This window comes from Pipra filicauda, unplaced genomic scaffold, assembly GCF_003945595.2.
Source record: "Pipra filicauda isolate LSUMZ 115617 unplaced genomic scaffold, ASM394559v2 scaffold736_size123286_pilon, whole genome shotgun sequence".
In the NCBI taxonomy this organism is placed as follows: domain Eukaryota; kingdom Metazoa; phylum Chordata; class Aves; order Passeriformes; family Pipridae; genus Pipra; species Pipra filicauda.
Genome location: NW_024104905.1, coordinates 93,793 through 117,092, shown reverse-complemented (window position 1 = coordinate 117,092; position 23,300 = coordinate 93,793). Strand labels below are relative to the sequence as shown.

General features: G+C 51.3%; 1 protein-coding gene across 1 annotated transcript; it reads right to left on the bottom strand.

Annotated features, from left to right (window-relative positions):
* Positions 1-1,770: 1,770 nt before the first annotated feature.
* LOC113997418 (zinc finger protein 551-like) lies at positions 1,771-2,772 on the bottom strand. Its single transcript, XM_027739240.2, has one exon. The coding sequence runs from the start codon at positions 2,770-2,772 to the stop codon at positions 1,822-1,824; it is 951 nt and encodes a 316-aa protein (XP_027595041.1). The 3' UTR covers positions 1,771-1,821.
* Positions 2,773-23,300: the final 20,528 nt, after the last annotated feature.

Genomic DNA, 23,300 nt, shown 5'->3' with positions numbered 1-23,300 from the left:
CTGTCCTAAAGGAAGCTGCCCTGGGAAAGCCAACGTGCTGCAGCTCCAACGGGAAAAGAATCCCAGAATCAGGAAGGTTGCAAAAGAGCTCCAAGATCATCGAGTCCAACCTGGGACCTCTCCCTGAATCCCTGTAACCAAGCCCCGACTGGGCTCTGCGTGTGGCACCGGAGAGGCGAGGGGCCCTGTAACACCCCTGTAAGTAATCCTTGTTATTTTAGTTGTATCACAGATCAAAACGTGCCTACCCTCCATTTATCATTCATAATTCCCGTGGGCAGAAGAGCCAAACTGGGCCTCCCAGGGAAGCAGAAGCCGGGAGGATGATGCAGGATACAGTGAATGAAGGCAACTGTGAAATGCAGAAATCCTCAGGGGAGGGCTGATTGCTTGGATCATCTCTCAGCAATCCCGGCTCCTGCCGCAGCCACGGCTCCTGCTGCACTGGCCATTCAGTGCAGGCCATGCCTGCAGGGCCAGTGTATGGGCACTGTGGCAGCACCAGGAGCAGGGGTTCAGAATCTGCCTGGTTTCAGTATTCCAAGTCCTCTGGGAGCACATGGGAGAAGCCCCAAGACAAGGAGCCCGGGTCCTGGCCCTCTTGGCCGTGAACTCTGCGTGTCCAAACAAAACAGGGGCAGAGGTGGGACCAAGAGGAGTCACTCTGCACCTGCCCTGAGTTCATGGGAATGCAAAGGGAGGATGGACCTTGGCTGAGTGCTTGGAGAGACAGAAGGTTGTTTCTCCAAGTGGAAATGCTCTTTAACCAGCCTCCATGACCAGCCTGTGTTGTTCTCTGGTGGCTGAACAGCCAGCACGTGAGGGGAGGGGAATGTGTGGGATCAGGGCACTGCTTTGGGGCCATGCTGGGAATTCTGATGGACTAAAAGACAAACACTGAGTGCTGCTCACGAGAGAAGAGGAATAAAAGGGGACACAGAAAAGTGTCGACAAACCAGTCCTGAAATGGAACTCTGTGTGTGCAGCCTCATTTTATCCTTCAACAACCAAAGGAAAGGGGGTAAAAAGTGGGGGTTGGGAGCCCAAAACTGGTCGGGAGGAAAACGGGGATTGAGGGGACAATGGGAAAGTGGAAGGAACAGGGAGAAGGGTGGAAAAGGGAAGGTGGGCTGGTGGGTCCAACGGTCCCATGGGGGTCTTTGGGCACAGGGGGGTTGGCACAGGGGGTGGCCCCCCTGAGCTCCCAACTTCCTGTGGGGTGCTGGGGGCTGCTGGATCCAATCTCAGCCTTGCATCATACCAACAGTTTCAGTTTAGAGGAATTACAGAGCTGTGACTGAACCACTTTTGTCCCCCAGCTTTTAATGATGGCAAATCAGAACTACTGATAGAAATGAACTTACTTAGGGTTACAAATGATCAGACAAAAGATCTTCATCAGAATTATTTACTGCACAATACAAACACTAAAACTACCAGGAGTACAGGATAAGACAGGACAGTGCTCTACACTAAAGCAATTGTTGAAGCAATTCTACTCAAACTGGCACAAAAGCAATAATTCTTAATTAGAGATGGCTGGAACTCCCCCAGACCAACACTGGTGGGGAGATCTCTGCTCTCAACGTCCATTAGTGACCTTTGGGGGTCCCCAGCCATGGCAGGAATCTCCACACACCCCCCAGGAAGGGTTCTGTTGGAAGAAGCTGCCCCTGGGAAAGGGGACTGGCCCTTTGTGGTCGAAAGGGATGGACTGACAGTCACTGCACTCCAGGGGTTGCTTCACCATCAGGGGCTTCATTCGGGGTGGAAGCAGCGGCCGAAGCTCTTCCCGCAGTCGGGGCACTCGTAGGGTTCCCCTTACTGGTGGGTCCGTTGGTGTTTGGTCAAGTTAGAGCTCCGGGTGAAGCTCTTCCCACACTCCCCACACTTGTAGGGCCTTTCCCCGCTGTGGATGCGTCGGTGGGTGATGAGGTGGGAGTTCCGGTTGAAGCCCTTCCCGCAGTCGGTGCAGTGGAAGGGCCTCTCATCCCTGTGCGTCCGCTGGTGGATGATGAGGTTGGAGTTCCGCTTAAAGCCCTTCCCGCAGTCGGTGCAGCGGAAGGGCCTCTCATACGTGTGTGTCTGCTCATGCCTGAGGAGATTCCCACTGCGCTGAAACCTCTTCCCACACTCCCCACATGTGTAGGGCCGTTCCCCACTGTGGATGCGCTGGTGTCGGATCAGGGTGGAGCTGTCCCTGAAGCTCTTCCCACATTCCCTACACGTGTAGGGCCGTTCCCCACTGTGGATGTGATGGTGTCGGATCAGGGTGGAGTTGTCCCTGAAGCTCTTCCCACACTCCCCACACGTGTAGGGCCGTTCCCCACTGTGGATGTGATGGTGTCGGATCAGGGTGGAGCTGTCCCTGCAGCTCTTCCCACACTCCCTACATGTGTAGGGCCATTCCCCACTGTGGATGTGCTGGTGTCGGATCAGGGTGGAGCTGTCCCTGAAGCTCTTCCCACATTCCCTACATGTGTAGGGCCGTTCCCCACTGTGGATGTGATGGTGGGTGCAGAGGTGGGAGCTGTCCCTGAAGCTCTTCCCACACTCCCCACACGTGTAGGGCCGTTCCCCACTGTGGATGTGCTGGTGTCGGATGAGGGTGGAGCTGTCCCTGAAGCTCTTCCCACATTCCCTACACGTGTAGGGCCGTTCCCCAGTGTGGATGTGCTGCTGTCGGATTAGTTTGGTGCTCTTCCTGAAGCTCTTCCCACATTCCAAGCACCTGAAGGGCTTCTCCCTGCTGGGAGGCGGATCAGGGACCATCAGGTCAGAGCTCTGGCTCAAGCTCCAGCCACCTTCCCGGCACAGGCTGGCTCTTTCCTCCTCAGAGCACCCTGGGCTGGCTTTGCAGCCCCTCCTGCGGGGGGATCTCCGGCCCTTTTCCTCCCCGCTGCCTTCCTGCGCCGGGGAGCCCTTCAAAACGGCCTCTCCCACCAGGGTCTCACGGGGGGATTTGTCCTCCGGGCTCTCCGTCCTCACCTCGGGGCCTGGGGCAGGAAGCAAGAAGGACAGGCAGGGGATTTGCCTCCGGCCCACAGGGAAGGCCAAGGACATCCCCCCAACTCCGGCCCCGGCAGGACGGCGGCGCCAGCGGGGTTGTCCTGCAGCCGGGGCCATGCTCGGCTGACAGAGCCAGCACAACACCCGCCCAAAGGGACACTGACTTCCTCCTCACCTGCCTGGGGGGCCCAAGGCATCTTCCTCTTCCTCGCAGCCTCCTTCATCTGCCCAAGCTTTGGGAAGGACAAATCCTGATGGGGGGGAAAACAAGGGCTGAGTGTGTTGGCTTGGGGGTTCCTCCTGCCCAAGTCCATCTTTAGAACTCACCGGGCATCCTGTGACCATAAAAACCTCCCAAACACCAAGATTCAGCCCATAAAAACCCAAACCACCGAGATTCAGGCAAAAACCCCCTCAGAAATAGCAAGAAGAGCCCCACACCCTCAAACTGCAAAAACTTGAGATTCAGATGAAATATACTCCAAAAATATGAAGATTAGCCAAAAAAAATCTCTCCCAGAAGTTCCCCCTGTCTGGTCTCTCCCCTCTGGGGTTGGAGGGTCTCCCCTGTCTGGGATGTTGGGGGTCCCCCTTAGGGATGCTGGGAGTGTCTGGGGTCCCAAGGGTCCCTTCTCCTCTGACTCTCGCCTTCGAGGGGTCACGTTCCCAGACATTCCCCCTCTCCAGGTTCTCCACCTTGTTGTCCCAGGGATCCCAGGGGTCCCCACTGTCCAGGCTTCCCCTTCTCCGTGCTCCCCGTTTCAGGCTCCTGGGGGTCCCGGGGCTCCTCCCTCTCCGTGCTCCCCCCTCCAGGCTGCTGGGGGTCCCCCAGCTCTGGCATCGCCCCGCTCCGCCCTCCACACTCGGCAGCTCCCGGGCTCCACACCCACCCCCAGCACTCCTGGGGGGCCCCAAACCCGCTGTGTCCCCCCCATCAGCACCGGGCTGACAATGGAGCCGGCGGGGCCTGACCCAGCAACACCAACCCCCATCGTGGGGGGGACCCGCATCCCCCCGCCCCCTGCCAGGGCTCTGCCCCCAACCCAGCCCAGCACCCCCAAAAAACACCTCCCGCCCACCCCCAACAGCCCCCGAGGGCACAGCCCTGCACAAAGGTCGGCTGTGCCCCAGGCACCCAAACAGCCCCACGGGCGGGGGGACACCAGAGGCTGCCCCAGGGCAACGAGAACAGGGAGCGGATCGGGCCCCCTGACACGTGGGCGGGCTCTGGGCTTGTTGCAAAGCAATTTAAATTAGTAGTAGAATAGCTAAGGCTTAGTAGAAGAGTAGGCCTAGAAAGCAACACTCCAAAGTAGCAACCTCGTTTGTGTGAAGTGGAAACCATAATCAAAGGATCTAGTCAAGCAGTATATAACGATTTGTTACCTAGGATGTGGTAAAGGTCTGTTAAACAGTTTCTAGGGATAAGACAACTTAAGCAGATTTATGATGAGGGTAGATGATTATTAATTGTTATCAGTATGAAGTATAAGCTTGTTTGTAACTGCACCTGGTTTGCTGTGGAAACTGTAACTGTTTTGCCGTGGAAACTGCACGTAAAACTTGTTTGTGTATAAAAGCTGAACTGAAAATGAGGGTCTTTGGAATCCTGACTTGGGACGCTAGTCCTCAGGTTCCCGGGCCCCGAATAAAGCACCGCATAAACCGGCACTCTGTTGGTTTGTGTTTCTTTCGGATTACGGGCAACAGTTTTCTGGCGACACCAGGTGGGACTCCGGGGGTAGCTGGGGCGGCTCACGCGCTGATCTACTCCACGCCGGCAACCAGGTGATTTCTGGGGAGACATCGACCCGTGCCCGACCCCGCGCCCGCCGGACAACCATCCAGGTAAGCCCGGAGGTGCTTTATTCCTTTAGGTTTGTTGGTTGGAAGCCTGCCTATAAGACGGGACCGTGAGTTTCCCGCTGGGTTGGGCTAAAGGTACCTCGGTTGGGAAGCCTAGGCGCTGGTCGTAAGACGTAGCGAAAGCCGCGCTGTACCAGCACTCGCCACTCAGAGGGAGAATTGGCGAGTTGGTTTTGGTTCTGGTTTTGGTTTTGGAATATGTTATTGGTTTATATTGTTGTGTTGTCGCGCTGGTCGTTAAACGTATTGTTTTGTATCGTTGTGTTAATGTGAATTTGATGAATTCAGATTGTGGTGTGTGTGAGTCAGTATGATGCCGTTTAAAACCTTTAGAGCACTATCTTGTGCAGAAAAAGATATCCCTAGCGATTCTCCACTTGGTTGCTTGTTAAAACATTGGAAGGAAGGAAATTTTGGACAAGAGTTAAGCAGGAAACAATTGATTGATTATTGTAATAATGTATGGCCTCAATATGAGACAGAAGGAATGCAGTGGCCTAGAAATGGTTCATTGACTTTGGAAATTATAACCCCTTTGATGCGATATTTACGAGAGAATGAGAAGTGGGATGAAATACCGTACCTAGATTTGTTTTATTATTTAGAACATAACACTGAATGGCAAAAGGAATGTGGTATCTTAGTATTGAAAGAACTGGAACTGGAGGATGATAAATGCAAAAAATGTCAAGAGCGGAGTATATTGATAGGATTGGATGATAAATATGAGCGGAAAATACGGTTTCCAGAACCAGAGGAGGATGTGTCTTTGTTAGTCTCCCCCGGTAGAACTCCAGGTGCGCCCCCGGGAGATAATCTCCCTTCACGTGTGAGGGCACGGTCACCCTCCATGCCCCCGTTAGAATCGTCCTCGGATGAGGAAGAAACAAAAGGACGAGGATGTGATTTTGATAGAACTCCGCTAGCAGAACGAACTCGGAAGGGGCGGAAAGAAAGGGGAAGGAGTAGAGAAAGGAGACAGGGAGGGGGAAGGGAGGCAGACGTGTCGCTCTCACCCCCTAGATTAATGGCCCCTTTGCGGGAGGCAGTTGGAGCGGATGGGGGAAAAGTCATGGTAAAAGTTCCTTTTTCACCTAGTGATTTATTAATTTGGAAACAGTCAGCTGGAACATATAGAGAAAACCCGGAGCGGGTAGCTCGTATTATAAAAATGGTTATAAAAACTCAAAATCCAGACTGGAATGATTTACAAGTATTGTTAGATACAATTCTGGATTCAACAGAAAAGGAAATGGTATTAAGGGTGATGGTGGAAAAAGCGAAAGACAGAATTCGAACTCTGCCCCGGGCGGTGCGGGGAACAGTGAATGATTTTGTGCCGCGGGAGGATCCCGAGTGGGATCCGAATGTAGAAAAAGATTATAAAAGGTTAAGAATTTATCAAGAATTATTGGTAGAGGGAGTACGAAGTGGGATACCAAAAACGCTGAACTGGTCAAAGTTATACTCGGTAAGGCAAGATAAGGGGGAATCTCCCTCAGCCTTTTTAGAGAGGTTAAAAGAGACAGCTTGGAAATATACAGATTTGGATGTTGAAGTTGAATCAGGGAAATTGCAATTAGCATTGATTTTTATGGGACAATCACAAGAAGACATTAGGAAAAAACTTCAGAAGTTGGAGGGTGAAGAGACAAGAGATTTGGAAAAATTATTAGGAGTGGCATGGAAGGTGTATAATAATAGAGAAAAGGAGGCTACTAAGAAGCAGCAGACAAGCTTGTTAGCACTCCTGCAAGCTTCAGGAGGGAACAATGGGGCCAGTAGCCATAGAGGAAGAGGTCACGGTAATAGGGGAAGGGGAGGAATGGGTAGAGGATTTAACAACCAGTCGGGATTTGGAAATCAATATGGGGGAGGACGTGGTAGGATAGGACCAAATCAGTGTGCTCTTTGTAAAGGACAAGGACATTGGAAAAACGAATGCCCACTGAATGCTGGAAATGGAATGAATCCGTGGAGCCCCCAAAGCTTTGCAAATTCGCAAAACCCTGCTAATATGGGCACGCCACAAGGTGTCGCCCAAGCATTTATGTTAGGGAATTATCGGAGTCGAAGCCAGCTTGATTCAGACTTAAAGGTTGTTTTAGAAGTAGAGGGGAAGCCGACGGAATTTAGAATAGATACTGGAGCTAGTTTTTCAGCAATGAATAAATTGATGGGGCCACTAAGCGATTCAACTGCATGGGTGGTAGGAGTTTCAGGACAGGTAGAGGAAAAGGCGTTTCTGTGACCCTTAGATATTAAATTTCAAGGAAAAGAGCTAGACCATCAATTTTTGTATATGCCTAACAGTCCTGAATGTTTACTAGGAAGAGATTTGCTTTCAGCCTTACAAGCTAAAATTATATTTGAAAAAGGGAGAGTCAAATTGGAAATTCCGGAAGAGAACTTAGCAAAAATTTTTGTTGTGAAAGAAGTAGAAAAAGAAGAGATACCTCAGGAAATAGAACAAGCTGTAGTGCCTTGGGTATGGGAAACAGGGGTCCCTGGAAAATCCAAAGCTGCTACCCCAGTTAGAATAGAATTAAAAGAAGGAGCACGACCCGTTAGAGTGAAACAATACCCAATTAGTTTAGAAGCCAGGAAAGGAATAGCTCCAATGATCACACAGTTTTTAATTTTAGGAATATTAAAAGAATGTGAGTCAGAATTTAATACTCCCATTTTTCCGATAAAAAAACCAAATGGTAAGTATAGGTTAGTGCAAGACTTGAGAGCAGTAAACCGTATCACAAAAGATATCCACCCGGTTGTAGCTAACCCTTACACCTTGTTAACATCTGTTTCTGAGAGATTTCAGTGGTTTACAGTGATTGATCTAAAGGATGCCTTCTTCTGCATACCACTGGCACGGGAAAGCTGGAAAATCTTTGCCTTTGAATGGGAGAACCCAGAGACTGGACGGAAGCGACAGCTTACTTGGACTCGATTACCACAAGGATTCAAATGCTCACCCACGATATTTGGTAATCAGTTAGCAAAGGAACTTGAAGAATGGAAGACTACTCAGGTAAAAGAATCTCCTTTTTCATATATAATACTTCAGTATGTAGATGACATCTTTTTGGGAGCTGAGGAACAGGGACTTTGTCGTCAATTAACCATTGAACTGTTAAACATGCTGGGGCAAGCAGGCTACCGAGTCTCAAAAGAAAAAGCACAACTAGTAAAACAAAAAGTTATTTATCTGGGATGCGAAATCTCTCAAGGAACCCGGCGCTTGGGAACAAATAGGGTTCAAGCAATATGTGCTATCCCTGTGCCCCGAAATAATCAAGAACTAAGATCTTTTTTAGGGATGGCCGGGTGGTGCAGACTGTGGATTCCCAACTTTGGACTAACTGCCAGACTCTTATATGAAGCAGTAAAGGAGCCCAAGCTGACCTGGGGGACGAAGCAAGAGAAAGCGTTCCAGGAATTGAAAAGAGCCCTCCAGGAAGCACCTGCCCTGGGACTGCCGGACCCAACCAAGGAGTTTCAGCTCTATGTCTGCGAGAGACAACGAATGGCTCTAGGAGTCCTCACTCAGCGTCTAGGATCCTGGAAAAGACCGGTTGGGTATTTCTCCAAATGGCTAGACGCAGTAAGTGGGGGATGGCCAGGGTGTCTCAGAGCTGTGGCAGCGACGGTTACTTTAATACAAGAAGCACGAAAATTGACTCTGGGAAAACACATGGTAGTGTATGTGCCCCACATGGTCATAACAGTTTTAGAACAAAAAGGGGGGCATTGGCTCTCATCTAGCCGTATGTTACAGTATCAAGTTTTGTTGAGAGAACAAGATGATGTTGAGCTGAAAATCACTAACCATCTCAACCCAGTAGAATTCCTTAGGTCTACACAGGAAGAAGGTATCCTGGAGCATGACTGTGTAGAGACCATTGAACAAGTCTACGCGAGCAGAAGAGACTTGAAGGACGAGCCATTGGCAGATCCTGACTGGGAATTGTTCACTGATGGATCTAGCTTTGTGGAGAACGGCACCAGGTATGCTGGGTATGCAGTGGTCACTGAACAAGAAGTGATAGAAGCAAATGCACTACCCCCAGGTACGTCTGCACAAAAGGCCGAAATATGGGCATTGGTGAGAGCTTTAATATTAAGCCAAGGAAAGAGAGTTAACATATGGACTGACTCCAAATATGCTTTTGGGGTAGTTCATGTTCACGGAGCACTCTGGAAAGAGAGAGGACTTCTTACTTCTCAAGGGACAATGATTAAACATCGGGAAGAAATTTTACAATTGCTAGAGGCAATACACAAGCCCTCAGCAGTGGCAATAATGCATGTTAAAGGACATCAGAGAGATCCCGGACGAGAATTTCGAGGTAATCGACAGGCTGATCAAGCGGCTAAGCAGGCCGCAAGAGAAGTATGGACTCAGATGGTTCTTTTGCCTGTTCGAAATAATCCAGCAATAGCATATATGGAAGAAAAACCACATTATTCACAGGAAGATGAGAAATTAGCTCAAATGACAAATGCAAGGAAAAATGTTAAAAGGTGGTATATTTCCCCCATAGGACAAGTGATTTTACCTGTCAGAATAATGAAAGCAGTGCTTGAAACAGAACATAACAAGTGCCACTGGGGTGCAGAAGCATTGGTAAAATTTTTGAAAAATGAGGTTCTCTCAAACCAGATGTTAACACTGGCAAAAAGGGTAAATGCAATGTGTCCTATGTGTATAAAGAATAACCCAGTAGTCAGGAAGCAGGTGCAGATGGGAAAATTACAGATAGGTCAGTTACCGGGAGATTACTGGCAAGTAGATTTTTCTGAGCTGCCAAAAGCCCAATCCTATAAGTATTTGTTAGTATATGTCTGCACCTTTTCAGGATGGCCTGAGGCTTTTCCCTGTAGGACTAATCAGGCAAAGGAAGTGGTAAAAACTCTCTTGAGAGAAATCATCCCAAGATTTGGAGTTCCCCTAGGGCTGTCCTCTGATCGAGGACCGCACTTTATAGCAGGGATAGTACAAGATGTGTCGGTTTGTATTAGGGATAACATGGAATCTCCATACACCATGGAGACCACAGTCTAGTGGACAAGTTGAAAGGATGAATCAGACATTGAAAGGTCAATTGAAGAAAATCTGTCAGGAGGCAAAGATTCCGTGGCCCCAAGCAGTATCCATTGCCCTGTTGAGAATTAGGATCAAACCGAGGGAGAGAATAGGAGTAAGTCCATACGAGATATTGTATGGCAAACCCTATCATGCAGCTACCTACCAAGGGGATCCTCATATAGTAGGTGATCAAGCAGTGTTTAACTATGTGTTATCTTTAAACAAGACTCTCACAGCCCTCAGAGGAGCATTGCAGTGGAATCGACCTTTGCCTCTGGAGAATCCAGTGCATGACATCTCTCCAGGAGATCAAGTCTATGTGAAGAATTGGTCGGTAGAGCCGCTGAAAGAAACATGGGACGGTCCTCGCCAGGTGATAATGACGACCTACACGGCAGTAAAGGTCGAAGGAATCGACAGCTGGATCCATTATACTCGGGTCAAGAAGGTTCCAGTCTCGTGGTCGGTAGAACCTCTCTCACCCACAAGGATGGTATTTCGAGCCAACCATTGAGGATCATAGTGTTCCTGGGGTTGATAAGTTTAGCAGAAACCACCGTGAGAATTGAGACCCCGGATCCTTATTTATTTGTACCAGAGCATACTGATGTGAATTTAACTTGTTTATTTTCTGATGACCAGGGAGCTGAATCAAGAGATGTTAACGTCAAGTGGAGATGAAGAGATCAAGACCAAATCATGACAGAAGGAGTGACAACAGTTTGGGATGCTACACAACAAAAAGGTTACACCGTTCTGCAGGTACCCAAAGTGTCTAAAGCCATGGAAGGGACATATATGTGTGCAGTTTGGATTTGGGAAAGTTTTGATTATGGACATATAGAAATACAGACAATAAACACGACTCAGAAAACGGTGACCAAAGTGCGAGTTCTACCCCCTAGGAAACAATCAGACATGTGGGATGGTCCTCCCTTAAAAATCAATTGTACTTTCCAATTTGATGATTGCCGAAAATCAGTTAAAGTAAAGTGGTGGAAATTGAATATGGCAAATCAATCTTGGGAATCACAAAGTCAAGGAGTTAGCTGGTGGTCAAATAGTAAGGGAGGTAAAGGGTGGCTGAATATTTCTAATCCCAGAGTAGGAAAGACAGAAGGTACATTTCTTTGTGTAGTCTCATGTGGAGAAGAAAAAGATCACGGGATAAGAACAGCAGTAGCCGTACCACATCAAGGAGTAAGAGTTAGGCCAGAACATAGTGTTTATTCGGCCCAGGAAGGAAGAGATCTGATTCTAAGCTGCAAAATTCCAGAAGGACAGTATTTTGAATATGGGTGGTGGTTTAAGGGACAAAACTTGAAAATTGGAAAAAGACATCAGATTGAGAAGAGAGCAGATACAATAGTTTTGAAAATCAAAGAAATACAAAGAGGAGAAGATGAGGGCCAGTATACTTGCTGGATAAGTAGAGATGACTGGTGGGATACTGGAATTACTGCCGTCCACGTAAGGACTGAAAGAATAACCCGACAAGTAAGTAACCTGCAAATTCCAGATAGAGAAGTAGAACAAGAAAACCTAGTCGTAGGCCTAATTCGTGATTTTGGGAGAGTACAGAATGTCACAAAAATCACTGCATGTCTCCCTATGCCTCATGCTGCAGGAGACCCAATCCCATGGGGAATAATTCCAGTACCAGAAATTCCTAAAGTGTTTAAGAATACTACATGGAATTGCAGATTTGTGACCAAAACATGGAATGAAATGATAGATGCATGTCTACTCAAGAACAAAATGACTAAGAAACAATGTGAGCAAATGCCTGGATATTTTAGTTGGGTAGAAAGTGGGAAAATTGGAAAGTTAGAAGGGAATTGTTTGATCTCAGGTTCAGTAACATACCCATGTTTTAAAGTACAAGTTCAAAGAAAACGAGAAAAACAAGAAGTGTGTCAAAATATTACTAGCTCTACAACCATGGAAGAGTGGCAAACAATTTGGGGACCCAGCCTACTAGAGACTTATAGTTATATTGGAAAGGTACAGTGGTGCATTCACTGGAAAGGGAAAAAGAATCAAACTTATTCTACAGGAAATAGAGGAAATCATAATTGGAGGACAGAAACACGTACAAAAGAGGATTGGAATTGTACTCGAATATATACATGTGATACCCCAGATGACGAGATAGGACTAATACCAGTCAGGACCCTCTTGCAGTTAGGATGTGAATGCCGAGGATATAACCATACTATTAAGGGATCTGTGAAAAATATTGATTGCCGCACCACCACAGTTAGGAGCTCAGGAAATTTGGTGTGGGTTATGGGACATGGCCAGTGGACCACCCACATGCCAATAGATGGTCCGGTTGTACCTGTCACACTAGGGATACCTACTCTCTGTCCATTCTGGAAGCAGGATAAGTTAACATCAGTAGAAATACAACCACGAAGAAAAAGAGAAATTAGTAAAGATATTGATGACCTGGGGTTGGGAGATTGGCATGAACCATCAGCAAGAGTTAAATTTGGATGGGCATTAGAGTCTCTGTTTGCACCAATCTCAACATATCGGAACAGAGAAATGTTGTTTAAATTAATGGGACAAACTGAAAGGTTAGCAGCAGTCACTAAGAAGGGATTTAAAGATCTAAATTTACAATTACAAGCCACCTCTAGAATGACCATACAAAACCGCATGGCATTAGACCTAATATTACTTAAGGAACATGGAGTTTGCGGCTACCTGCATGCTAAGGACGAGCATTGTTGTGTGCACATCCCAAATGTCACTCAGGAAGTAGAGAAAGATATTAGTCAATTAGAACAAATTGACAAAAATGTTCATGAACTGCAAAAAGAAGCAGAACACAATTGGATAGGACAATTATTCAGCTCCCTAGGTCTTCATGTGTCAGGATGGATATCTTCTGTTATCCAGTACGGAATACTGATTGTAATAATTATTGTCATAGCCATAACTGTTTACAAGTGTCTTTTAGGAATGATTGTAAAAGAAGGTCAACATACGAGACGCATCATGAAAGCTATAACAAGAAAAGAAGTAATCTCACCGCAAGATGGATCACCTCCTACCTACCAAGAAACTACAGCCTGAAGATTGCTGTATTTGAGCATCCTTGCAAGCAAAGCCTGAAGAATGCTCAAAAGGGGGGACATGTTGCAAAGCAATTTAAATTAGTAGTAGAATAGCTAAGGCTTAGTAGAAGAGTAGGCCTAGAAAGCAACACTCCAAAGTAGCAACCTCGTTTGTGTGAAGTGGAAACCATAATCAAAGGATCTAGTCAAGCAGTATATAACGATTTGTTACCTAGGATGTGGTAAAGGTCTGTTAAACAGTTTCTAGGGATAAGACAACTTAAGCAGATTTATGATGAGGGTAGATGATTATTAATTGTTATCAGTATGAAGTATAAGCTTGTTTGTAACTGCACCTGGTTTGCTGTGGAAACTGTAACTGTTTTGCCGTGGAAACTGCACGTAAACTTGTTTGTGTATAAAAGCTGAACTGAGAATGAGGGTCTTTGGAATCCTGACTTGGGACGCTAGTCCTCAGGTTCCCGGGCCCCGAATAAAGCACCGCATAAACCGGCACTCTGTTGGTTTGTGTTTCTTTCGGATTACGGGCAACAGGCTCAGCCTGACCAGGGGCAATTTGGCACCAACAGCACGGCCCCGACCGCTGGCTCAGCACAGGGGGCCCGAGCTCCCCCCTCTCCAGCTCTCGGGGCTCTCACAGCTCCCCCCTCTCTCCAGCCTCCCCCGCTCTCCAGGGATCAAGGCACGGGGACACCGAGGCACCCCCACGGCAACCCCGCTCCCGCTCCCTCCCCTCCCCTCAGCCCCCCTCTCCCACCCCTTCCCCATCGGCCCCCCAAACCCCGCTCCCCCAGCTCCCTTTGGGGGTGACCCACCGCCCCTCGCGCTCCCTTTGGGGGTCCCACCCGCTCTTTTTGCTCCTCTCGCCCCTTTCCCATCGTGGCCGCTCCGCTCACCCCACAGCGGCAGGAAGGGCAGGGACAGGGTGGAGCAGAAACAGCAACAGCAGGAGAACAATCGCCCCCCATCCCGCGGGTGCCCGGGAAGGGGGAACTCGTCCCAAATATCCCGGGGGGAGCGTGGGGGGTCTTGACATACTCGGGCTGCCAGTACAGATTTCCCTGCAAAGTCTGCAGTGAGTCAAGCTCTGCAGAGGAGACTGTGTCCCATGTATGGGATTGCAGAGGCTCCCTCAGGTCCCCAGCAGGAATCAGCAACCAGGAATAGACACAAAAGGCCCCCACGAAGTTTTTTGGGGGAGTGTCCTGTAGGGAGGGGACAGTGTCACCCCACCAGGGCAGGGCTGGCAAGTGGGAGGCTGCTCCAGGGCTCTGCAAGAGGCCTCGTGCTCTGCTCGGCCCCACCACTGGTGGTCCCAACACCCCCGGCTGCCCCCGGCCCTGGGCAGCTCTGCTGCCACAGGCTGTGCCCTCACCGTGGCCCTGCAATGGCCCTGCCTGTCCCTCCCCCGGGGCCCTGCCCGTGGCCCTGTCCCTTGGCTCTCTCTCTGCCAGCTCAGTGTGGGGCACACGGGCTGGGGGTCCCTCCCAAGCCCCCCGGGCAGCCGGCGTTGGCTGGGGGGATGTGAGGGATGGGCCTGCTCAGCACAGCCCCGGCCTCGTGCCCAGCGCCTCTTTCCTGACCCACACAAGAGCTTCCCGGCCCCCCCAGGGCTCCCCTGCTGCTGCCTCTGCTCCTGGCCCTGCCTTTGCTGCTCCCTTGGCTGGGGCAGCGGCTGCAGGGGGGGATGGCAGCAGCTTCAGCTCCACGGCACTTCCTGGGGGAGCTCAGCCCGGGGGGACGGGCAGGGACCTGATGGGGATGGACAGGGGCCCAGCAGGGACAGACAGGGCCTGCAGGGGAAGGCACAGGGACAACCTGGCCCCCCACACTGCCACGGCTGTCTCTGCTCCTCCTTGCAGGCTCCGTGGCCAGGCACAGTTGGTGTTCCTGGGTGCCCACCATCTCAGCACTTGCAGCCGCTCAAATCAGCGCCCGCAGCTCTGCAGCAAAGCCCCAGCTCACCTGGCACACAGGGGATGGACACAGCACCTGCTCAGGGATGGGCACTCACAGCTTTGTCTATTCCCCACCACGGGGCTCTCCTTCCTCAGCAGCACCTCTGCCTTGCACTTATTCTCAGCCTCACCTCAGGGCCTGGGCTCAAGGACAGGAACCTGCAGGGAGGGGACATGAGGTGCAAGCTGAGGGCTGCCTGCTTGCACTGGGCTGGGGGCTTCTTTCTCCTTCTACAACCAGCCCACAACTCAGCCTGCTTTTCTAACACCACACATTTACAGACTAACCTTGGAGATAGATATGGACAGACATCTCCATCACCCTGGGGATGGAGCCTCAAGCATGTGCTGCCATAGGAATGGCAATCAGAGAATCCCAGAATCAGCTGGGCTGGAAAAGACCTCCGAGATCATCAAGTCCAGCCCTGGATCCAACCCCACTGTGCTTCCCAGACCATGGCACTGAGGCCACATCCACTCTCACCTTCAACACCTCCAGGGACGGGGACTCCACCCCCTCCCTGCCCAGCCCATTCCAAGGCCTCATTACTCTCTTGGCAAAAAATTGCTTCCCAATATCCAACCTAAACCTCCCCTGGCACAGCTCCAGACCCAGCCCTCTTGTCCTACTGCTGCTTCCTGGCAGAACAGCCCCACCCCCACCTGGCTCCAACCTCCTGGCAGGGACTTGCAGACAGTCAGGAGGTCTCCCCTGAGCCTCCTCTTCTCCAGCCTCAACACCCCCAGCTCCCTCAGCCTCTCCTCACACCACTTGTGCTCCACTCCCTTCCCCAGCCTCGCTGCTCTTCTCTGCTCCTGCTCCACCCCTCCAGGGCCTTCCTCAACTCAGGGCCCAGAGCTGGACACAGCACTCCAGGGGTGGCCTCACCAGCGCTCACTCCAGCCCAACAATCACTTCCCTGCTCCTGCTGCCACACTCTTCCTCACACATTGGCCACACTTCCTCACTCCATTGGCCCTCTTGGCCACCTGGCCACACTCTGCCTCCTCTTCAGCTTCCTGTCCATCCCCACTCCCAGCTCCCTTTCTGCCTGCCTGCTCTCCAGACACTCTGGTCCCAGCCCGGGGGGCTGACGGGGCTTCTTGTGGCCAAAGGGCAGGACCCGGCCCTTGGCCTGCTGGAACCTCATCCCCTTGCAATCAGCCCATGGATCCAGCTGGGCCAGGTCCCTCTGCAGAGCCCTCCTGCCTTCCAGCACATCAACACACCCCCAGCTTGGGGTCACCTGCACATTTGCTGATGAAATGCCTGGTTCTGCAGCAGCTGCAGATGCTCAAGGGGCAGCAGGACCAAGTCAGGGGCCTGGGGGGGCCTGGGGGGCTTTGGGGTGTGGGAGGGTCCTGGGGGAGCTGGGGAGGGGCTTTGGGGATTGGGGGTACAAACCAGGACAGACCAGTACCTCCTCACTGCTCCCCACATCTCTCCTGGAGCTGGGCCACGTTGTCCTGGGACACCTGAGCCCCCCCAGTGCCCTCCCAGTACAGCCCAGTGCCCTCCCAGTACAGCCCAGTGCCCTCCCAGTACAGCCCACTGTGTTCCTGTCCCAGGGTGCCAGGTGATCCCTCTTTGGGAGGGGTTGGAAGTGATTTGAGGGGGGGTTGGGGGAGATTTGGGGGGGTGGTTGGATAAAAATTTGGGGGGTTTTGGGGTGCTTTGGGTGCATTTAGGGAAGTTAAAAGGCGTCTTGGGAGGTCAAAGGAATCTGTAGGGGGAGGGGATTAAAAGGAAAATGGGGGTTGGGAAACATTTGAGGTGGTTAATTATGTCTAGCGGGAAAGAGGAGGGGCAGCACCATGAGCAGGTGAGTCCTGAGACCCCCCTGGGTTTCCCAAGACCTTCTGGTGTCCCTAATTCCCCCCTTAACACCCTGAGAGCCCCCTGGTGTCTCCAATGTCCCCAGGGCCTCTCCATGGCCATAATTCCCCCCAGTTCCACTGTCCCCATACCCCACCCCACTGTCCCCAAACCCCATCCCTGATGTCCCCACCCTTCCATCTCACCCCAGGAGCCCCCCCGGACTCTGACACCAAAAACATCCCCCCTCCCCGCCACGCTCACAGAAAGGCCAAGGGCATCTGGGGACACGCTGGGGACAGTCGGGGGGCTTTGGGGGGCACTGGGTGTTTACTGGGGGATACTGGGACACACTGGGGGGAACCAGGGGGCACTGGGAGGACCGGGGGGTTACTGAGAGACACTGAGAGGGCACTGGGAGGGACTAGGGGGCAACTGGGGCACACTGGGGGGCACTGGCAGAGAACTGGGGAGTTACTGGGGGATACCAGGACACACGGGGGGGACACTGGGAGGTTATCGGGCCATACTGGGAGTTACTGGGTGCTCCCTGGGATACATTGGGTGGTCACTGGAGGGTTACTGGGCCAAACTGAGGGTCACTGGGAGGTTATTGGGATATACTGGGGGCATTGGGATCCCCTTACCGGATGTAGTATATCTCCCCCCTCTGATTTTGGGGAGCATCCCTAGGACCCCTCCCCTGGGGGCTGGGGGACCCCCCGAATCCACTGCTGGGCTTTAGGGGACTCCACAAAATCCCTTTAAAACCCCTGAAATCCCCTCATAAATCCACCCCAGGACCCATCGAAACCTCCTCAAGGACCCCCCAACTCTCCTAAGAGACCTCATCCACCCTGGGCCCCCCAAACCCTCTCAGTGACCCGCAAAACACACCTGGGACCCCCCAAGCCCATTCAGGGATCCCCCCAGTCCCTCTAAGGGAGACTTAAAGCCGTCTGGAACCACCTAGAGATCACAAAAACTGCTGCAAACGTCCCCACAAAACCCACCCAGGACCCCCAAACCCCCACAGAGATCCCCCAAGCCCACCTGGGACCCCCAATCTCCTCAGAAACCAAAAAGCCCTCAGGGACTCCCAAACCCCTTCAGGGACCTTCAACCTCCCCCCCCCCCGAGTCCCCTCAGGACACCGAACCCCCTCAGGGACCCCTCAAAATCTCCTCGGGAACCCCTGAACTCCTCTGCTAAGCCCTCCCGAGCCCTCCAGCCTTTCCACCCCAGCCGCGCTCCCCGCAGCCCCCGAGGGGATCCCCAGACCCCGCTCCCCCCGCAGACCCCCCCAGCTCACACACCCGAGCGCAGCTTTTCCCGGGGCCGCCGCCCCCGAATCCCCCCGCGCCAAAGATGGCGCCCTTCGCGCGCTTCGCATGGACACCCCCCCGCCGCAGCCAATCAGCGCGCGGCCACGCCCCCCGCCCGCCCTCCGCCCCGCCCCCGCCTCGCGCGGGGCACCCCGGGAGATTCCCCAGTCAGTGCCCGGGAACAGCCCCGGCAGCGCAGCCCCGAGGGCACCGGTGTGCTGTGGGCTGGAGAGGAACCTCCTCAGCCTGGGCCCCCGAGGGCACCGGTGTGCTGTGGGCTGGAGAGGAACCTCCTCAGCCTGGGCCCCCGAGGGCACCGGTGTGCTGTGGGCTGGAGAGGAACCTCCTCAGCCTGGGCCCCCGAGGGCACCGGTGTGCTGTGGGCTGGACAGGGCCCTCCTCAGCCTGGGCCCCCGAGGGCACCGGTGTGCTGTGGGCTGGAGAGGGCCCTCCCTCAGCCGGGCCCTTCCCTCCTCCCTGCCCCTCCTCAGCCGGGCCCTTCCCTCCTCCCTGTCCCTCCTCAGCCGGGCCCTTCCCTCCTCCCTGCCCCTCCTCAGCCGGGCCCTTCCCTCCTCCCTGCCCCTCCTCAGCCGGGCCCTTCCCTCCTCCCTGCCCCTCCCCAGCTGGGCCCTTCCTGCCCACCAGCTCCTGCTCCAAAGGGCTCCCACACACCCTGGGGCACTTGTCCCACTTGGGCACTGGAGCTGCCCCAGGGCGTCTCTGGGCAGTGGCCAGCTCTGGGACTGCTCTGCCTGAAGCCAGGAGTGTGGAATTTAGGAGACACTTGAAACCTCTGCAGAACAGAACTCTTGGGAATTGCTGAAGGCTTCCTGGCCAGCATTGTCAGACCTTTTTTTTTTTTTTTAATTTCAACAATTTTTCTCCAGTTTTTCTCATTGACAGCACCTTCTATATATATTAAGCTGATTCTTTCACTATGTACATGAATAGGTTTTTTGCAGCTACTTATCAAACTAAATATCCCACCAATTATTCAGTTATGGAAACATGGCTCAGAGGAAGCTCCTGATTTTTGGGGCACCTTTCATCTCTCTAATTTTGCCTCTTCTGTTCTTCCTCTCCCTATTTTTGTCTTGAAAAAGCTCTCCAGGATGTGTGTGCCTGGGAGTGTATTCATCCTCTGAGCTGTGCCCTGTGCCATGGGACAGGGGACAAATGCACCTTCCAGAGAAATCTGCCCCTGCTGCTCACAGAAGCCCTCTGAGTGCCCAGGTGAGATGGTGCCCAGGCTGCTTTGCTGGTGTGGAATGAAAGGGCCAGGCCAGAAAGGTAGAGGAGGGTGATGGAGGAGACAGGGCCATTTGCAGGGGATGTGTGTGAGGCTGGGGAGATGAATGTCCCTGGGCCAGTGAAGGCTGTTCCTGGAGTCACCCCAGACCTGTCAGGGCTCTGAGAGGGCTCCAGAGCTGAGCTGGGCTCCTGCCCTGCTCACACCCCCAGGGCTGTGCAGGGACACGAGTCCTTCCCTTGCACACACACCCCAGTTCCTGGCAGCACGGGCAGTGTCTCCCTGGCTCCTGCTGCCACTGCCAGGGGCTGGAGGCCCCTCAGCCCTGCAGAGCCCCCACCCTGCCCACTCACACACTTCAGCTCAACATTGGGGTTTTCCCCTCCCTGGCACTGCCCAGTCCAGCCCCTCCCTGCTCCCCCATCTCCCTGCCCCTGCCCCAGCCCAGCAGAGCAGCACACTCAGGGCTGGCCCTGCAGCAGGACATGGAGGCCATGGAGCTCAGGGACAGGCCCTCTGGGGCTGCAATGCTCAGCACATCATCAGCTCAGGCAGCTCCTGCAGCCCCAGGGCCAGCCCCGCTCCCCAGCCCAGCAGCAGAGAATCGGCCCCGGGCTCCTCAGGCCCCATTTGCCATCTCCAGGGGCACTGGCCACCACCAGCACCAGCTGGAGCAGCCTCAGCCCCCACAGTGGCACCCTGAGGGCAGCACACGGACTCCAGGGAGAAACCAGCAAGGCAAGGACCCTCTGGAGAGTCTGCTCCTTGGCCTTGTTCTTGAGAGCCCTGGAGAAGAAGAGCTGAGGCTTCAGGCTGTGCCTGGAGCAAATGGAGCCCCTTGTGTGGTGGCAAGAGTGCAGTGGAGCCCAGCTCATGCCAGCAGGGCCATGGGCACAGGACTGACCCAGCCCGGCCCAGGGACCAAGGCCCAGAGCACTGAGGCCTCAGCCCAGGCCCAGAAGGGGAGGGTGGCAGGAGAAAAAGAGCAGCTCTCAACAGGCCAAATGCTGCTGCTCCCTGGCACTGCTGCTGTGCTGGGACTCTCTTTCCCTGCCCCTCTGCACACAGGCACTGCCCTGCCAGACTCATCAGAGGTCTCAGAAGATTGAACTCACAGAAACAAGTCACTGAAGGATCCTTGCCTTTGTTTCAATGCATTCCTCATTTACACAGACTGTGGGTCAAATTCAAGATGCAGACAGTGACCAAGACATGGGATGAATAATCAATATTCACTGTACACAACTTTATCCCAGGAGAAAACCCCCATGAAAACCCTGACCCAGCACCACAAAACCCTGAGCAGGCAGGCTGGAACAAGGAGTCCCATTCTGAATGCTGTGGAAGAGAAAAGAGGCCCTTTGTGCCTTCAGAAAAGCATCCAGTCATCATTTTCCTCAGGGCATCCTTGAAGCAAAAGACTTCTTAAGACAGATGCCAGAGCTTGGCAGCAGGCTGTCCTTCTCAGCTTGGAAAATCTCTGCTAACTTACCTAACAATGGTACAAACCCCCCACGTTAATGGTGTCAAACAGCTGCATCTGCAGGATTCCTGTTCCAGCATTACCTAATGCACAATTATCACACCTCTTTTTAAAATTAAAGGGGAGGAAAAAAAAAGCCGGGGGTGAGGGGAGACTCCCCACCCCAGTCATCCATCAAGTGAACATCCTGGCCACTGCTCCCAAGAAATTGAATATATGCTAAAAAGATAGAAAAAGACATAAAAGGCTTTCAAAAATAAAAGTTTTTCAGAACTAGATTTTAATATTGCCAAGTGGGTTCCTGCCAGATTATAAAGTTGACTGAAGTGCCAGGATACTGCATTTTGGAAGCAGCAGCAGCTCATATATTGCCTTGTATTAGTGGCTGAAGTGTGTTGCTGATTCCAAAGCTGGACTATCATCATCTGTGGGGGAGAGTAGATAAATAAATGAATAACAATTGGCATTCCCTACCAACCCTGCTGCCTTGAAGCACTCTTTTCAAGTGCGGCCTCCACAGGAAAAAAAAAGTTAAGAGCACTTTATTTTGATTATAGTGCTTTCCCAGGCAGGAATTTTTATTTCAGTTAGAATCTTTGAACCATTACATTTTCAGTGATGCATTTTTATATTTACAGTTGACACCTTCATAGAAGAATGAAACCTTTGAGCAACAGCTCTAAAGCATGAAGGTTGCCTGCAGGAAATACTTAAATTATTTTACACCCAAATGGAGCCTGTTGTTTTTAGCTAAAATGTAATAAACCTTAAATCAATGACCTTTCTTTCACTGAAAGCCTGCCCTTTGGAAAACTAACTTTCCCAAGAAACATATTTGGGTGAATAAATGCCAAACAAAGGGCTATTGAAATCTAAACATTTTCTCCATTTATGGCTTGTGAACATTTAGTTCCTAAATTCCCAGCTGCTGCCTAATGTACAGAACAGTGGTGCCTTGGTTGACTCACATATCATTGATTTCAGAGTGTCACAGGGATCTCATTGACAGGAATCAATTAGAATCCAAAATCAATCAAATGTGTTTGTGCACTGTCATTGATCGAATTTGAATCTCCCCAAATTAATTGTAAGCATGTGAAAGAACCTAGAAATCAATTTTGAAAAGGTACAAAAATAAAAATCAGTAAACTTTGAGAAGACAATAGTGCATCTGAGCATGTTTCATGCCTGCTGGGGTAAGTTAATGGTGAATCCCACCTTCCCTTCCCAGCACAGGCTGAGATATATTCTTTTTGGAACATGAAAATACCCAGGGACTGAAGGCAGAGGACACACCAGTCAGTGATCCAGCATTATTTTATGAACAGCCTGTTACACGCCCAATATCAAACATGCTGCCAGGATATTACAAAATGCACAAGTGTGTGACACTCTGAAAAACTGCACATTGTAAGTGAGCCACTGCACTTCAGGGAGAAAGAAAGGAGAGAATTCCTGAATCTCTACCAAAAGCAGGAATAGATGTGGCCACTTATCCAAAGAGCTGTTCTTGTTGCTGAGGACTCCTCTCTGAACACATTCACCTGTCATTCTGTCAAGGTAATAAATCCTTCCACTCCTTACAGCACACTCAGAAGCACCCTGCTATTTAATGTCAATGGAAAAATGACCCAAATTGTCTAAAACATTTCCTTTTGCTCATGTAAAAGTGCTGGCATTTTACTGCCTTCCTGATAAGCCAGTGCCAATGGACCTGATTATTCTTTTCTTATTCAAAGCACATCAGTAGTTCCAAAGCACTCTCCATCTTATCAGGTGTCTGAACAGCACAGTTACTGAAAACAGTTTGTCCTGCTCCTCTCTCCTTCTGCCAGGCTATCAGATAAACCCAACTAACTCTCTGTATTTACACAATCAAACATAAGCTGTGTCTTCAACACACTGTAGCCTGTTTCTGGCATGTTACAGGTTTGCTGCTTGACATTAGTTGTACCCAAAACAGCAGCAGTGAATTAGCTTAGAACAAAAATATTGTCACTCCATAGCACGGAACACAGAAGGGACACAGGAGAGTGTATACACTCGTATATGAATATGTGTGTATATACAATATGATATATAAAACCATAACAATTATATCATTAACTATTTAAAAATGTAAAGCCTCCTTCTCTACTTAGCTAGGAAAAAAACCACCAGACATTCCTAACAAAAGGAGCCCTCAAATCCATTCCTTAACATCCTGGGTGAAACTGGGAGCGAATACAGCTGCGTGTGCTCCTGTACAGATTAGAGCTGCATCCTAACATATATATATTATATCTACACCCTGTGCGAATATTTGGACCTTTAGATGTGTGTATTTAGACATAAGAAAGAGAAATCAGAGCTCCAGAACTGCTCCATTTCCTCTGTGAGTGTGCAGGGATCAGAGTGCACTAACTCAGCCTCATTTTAA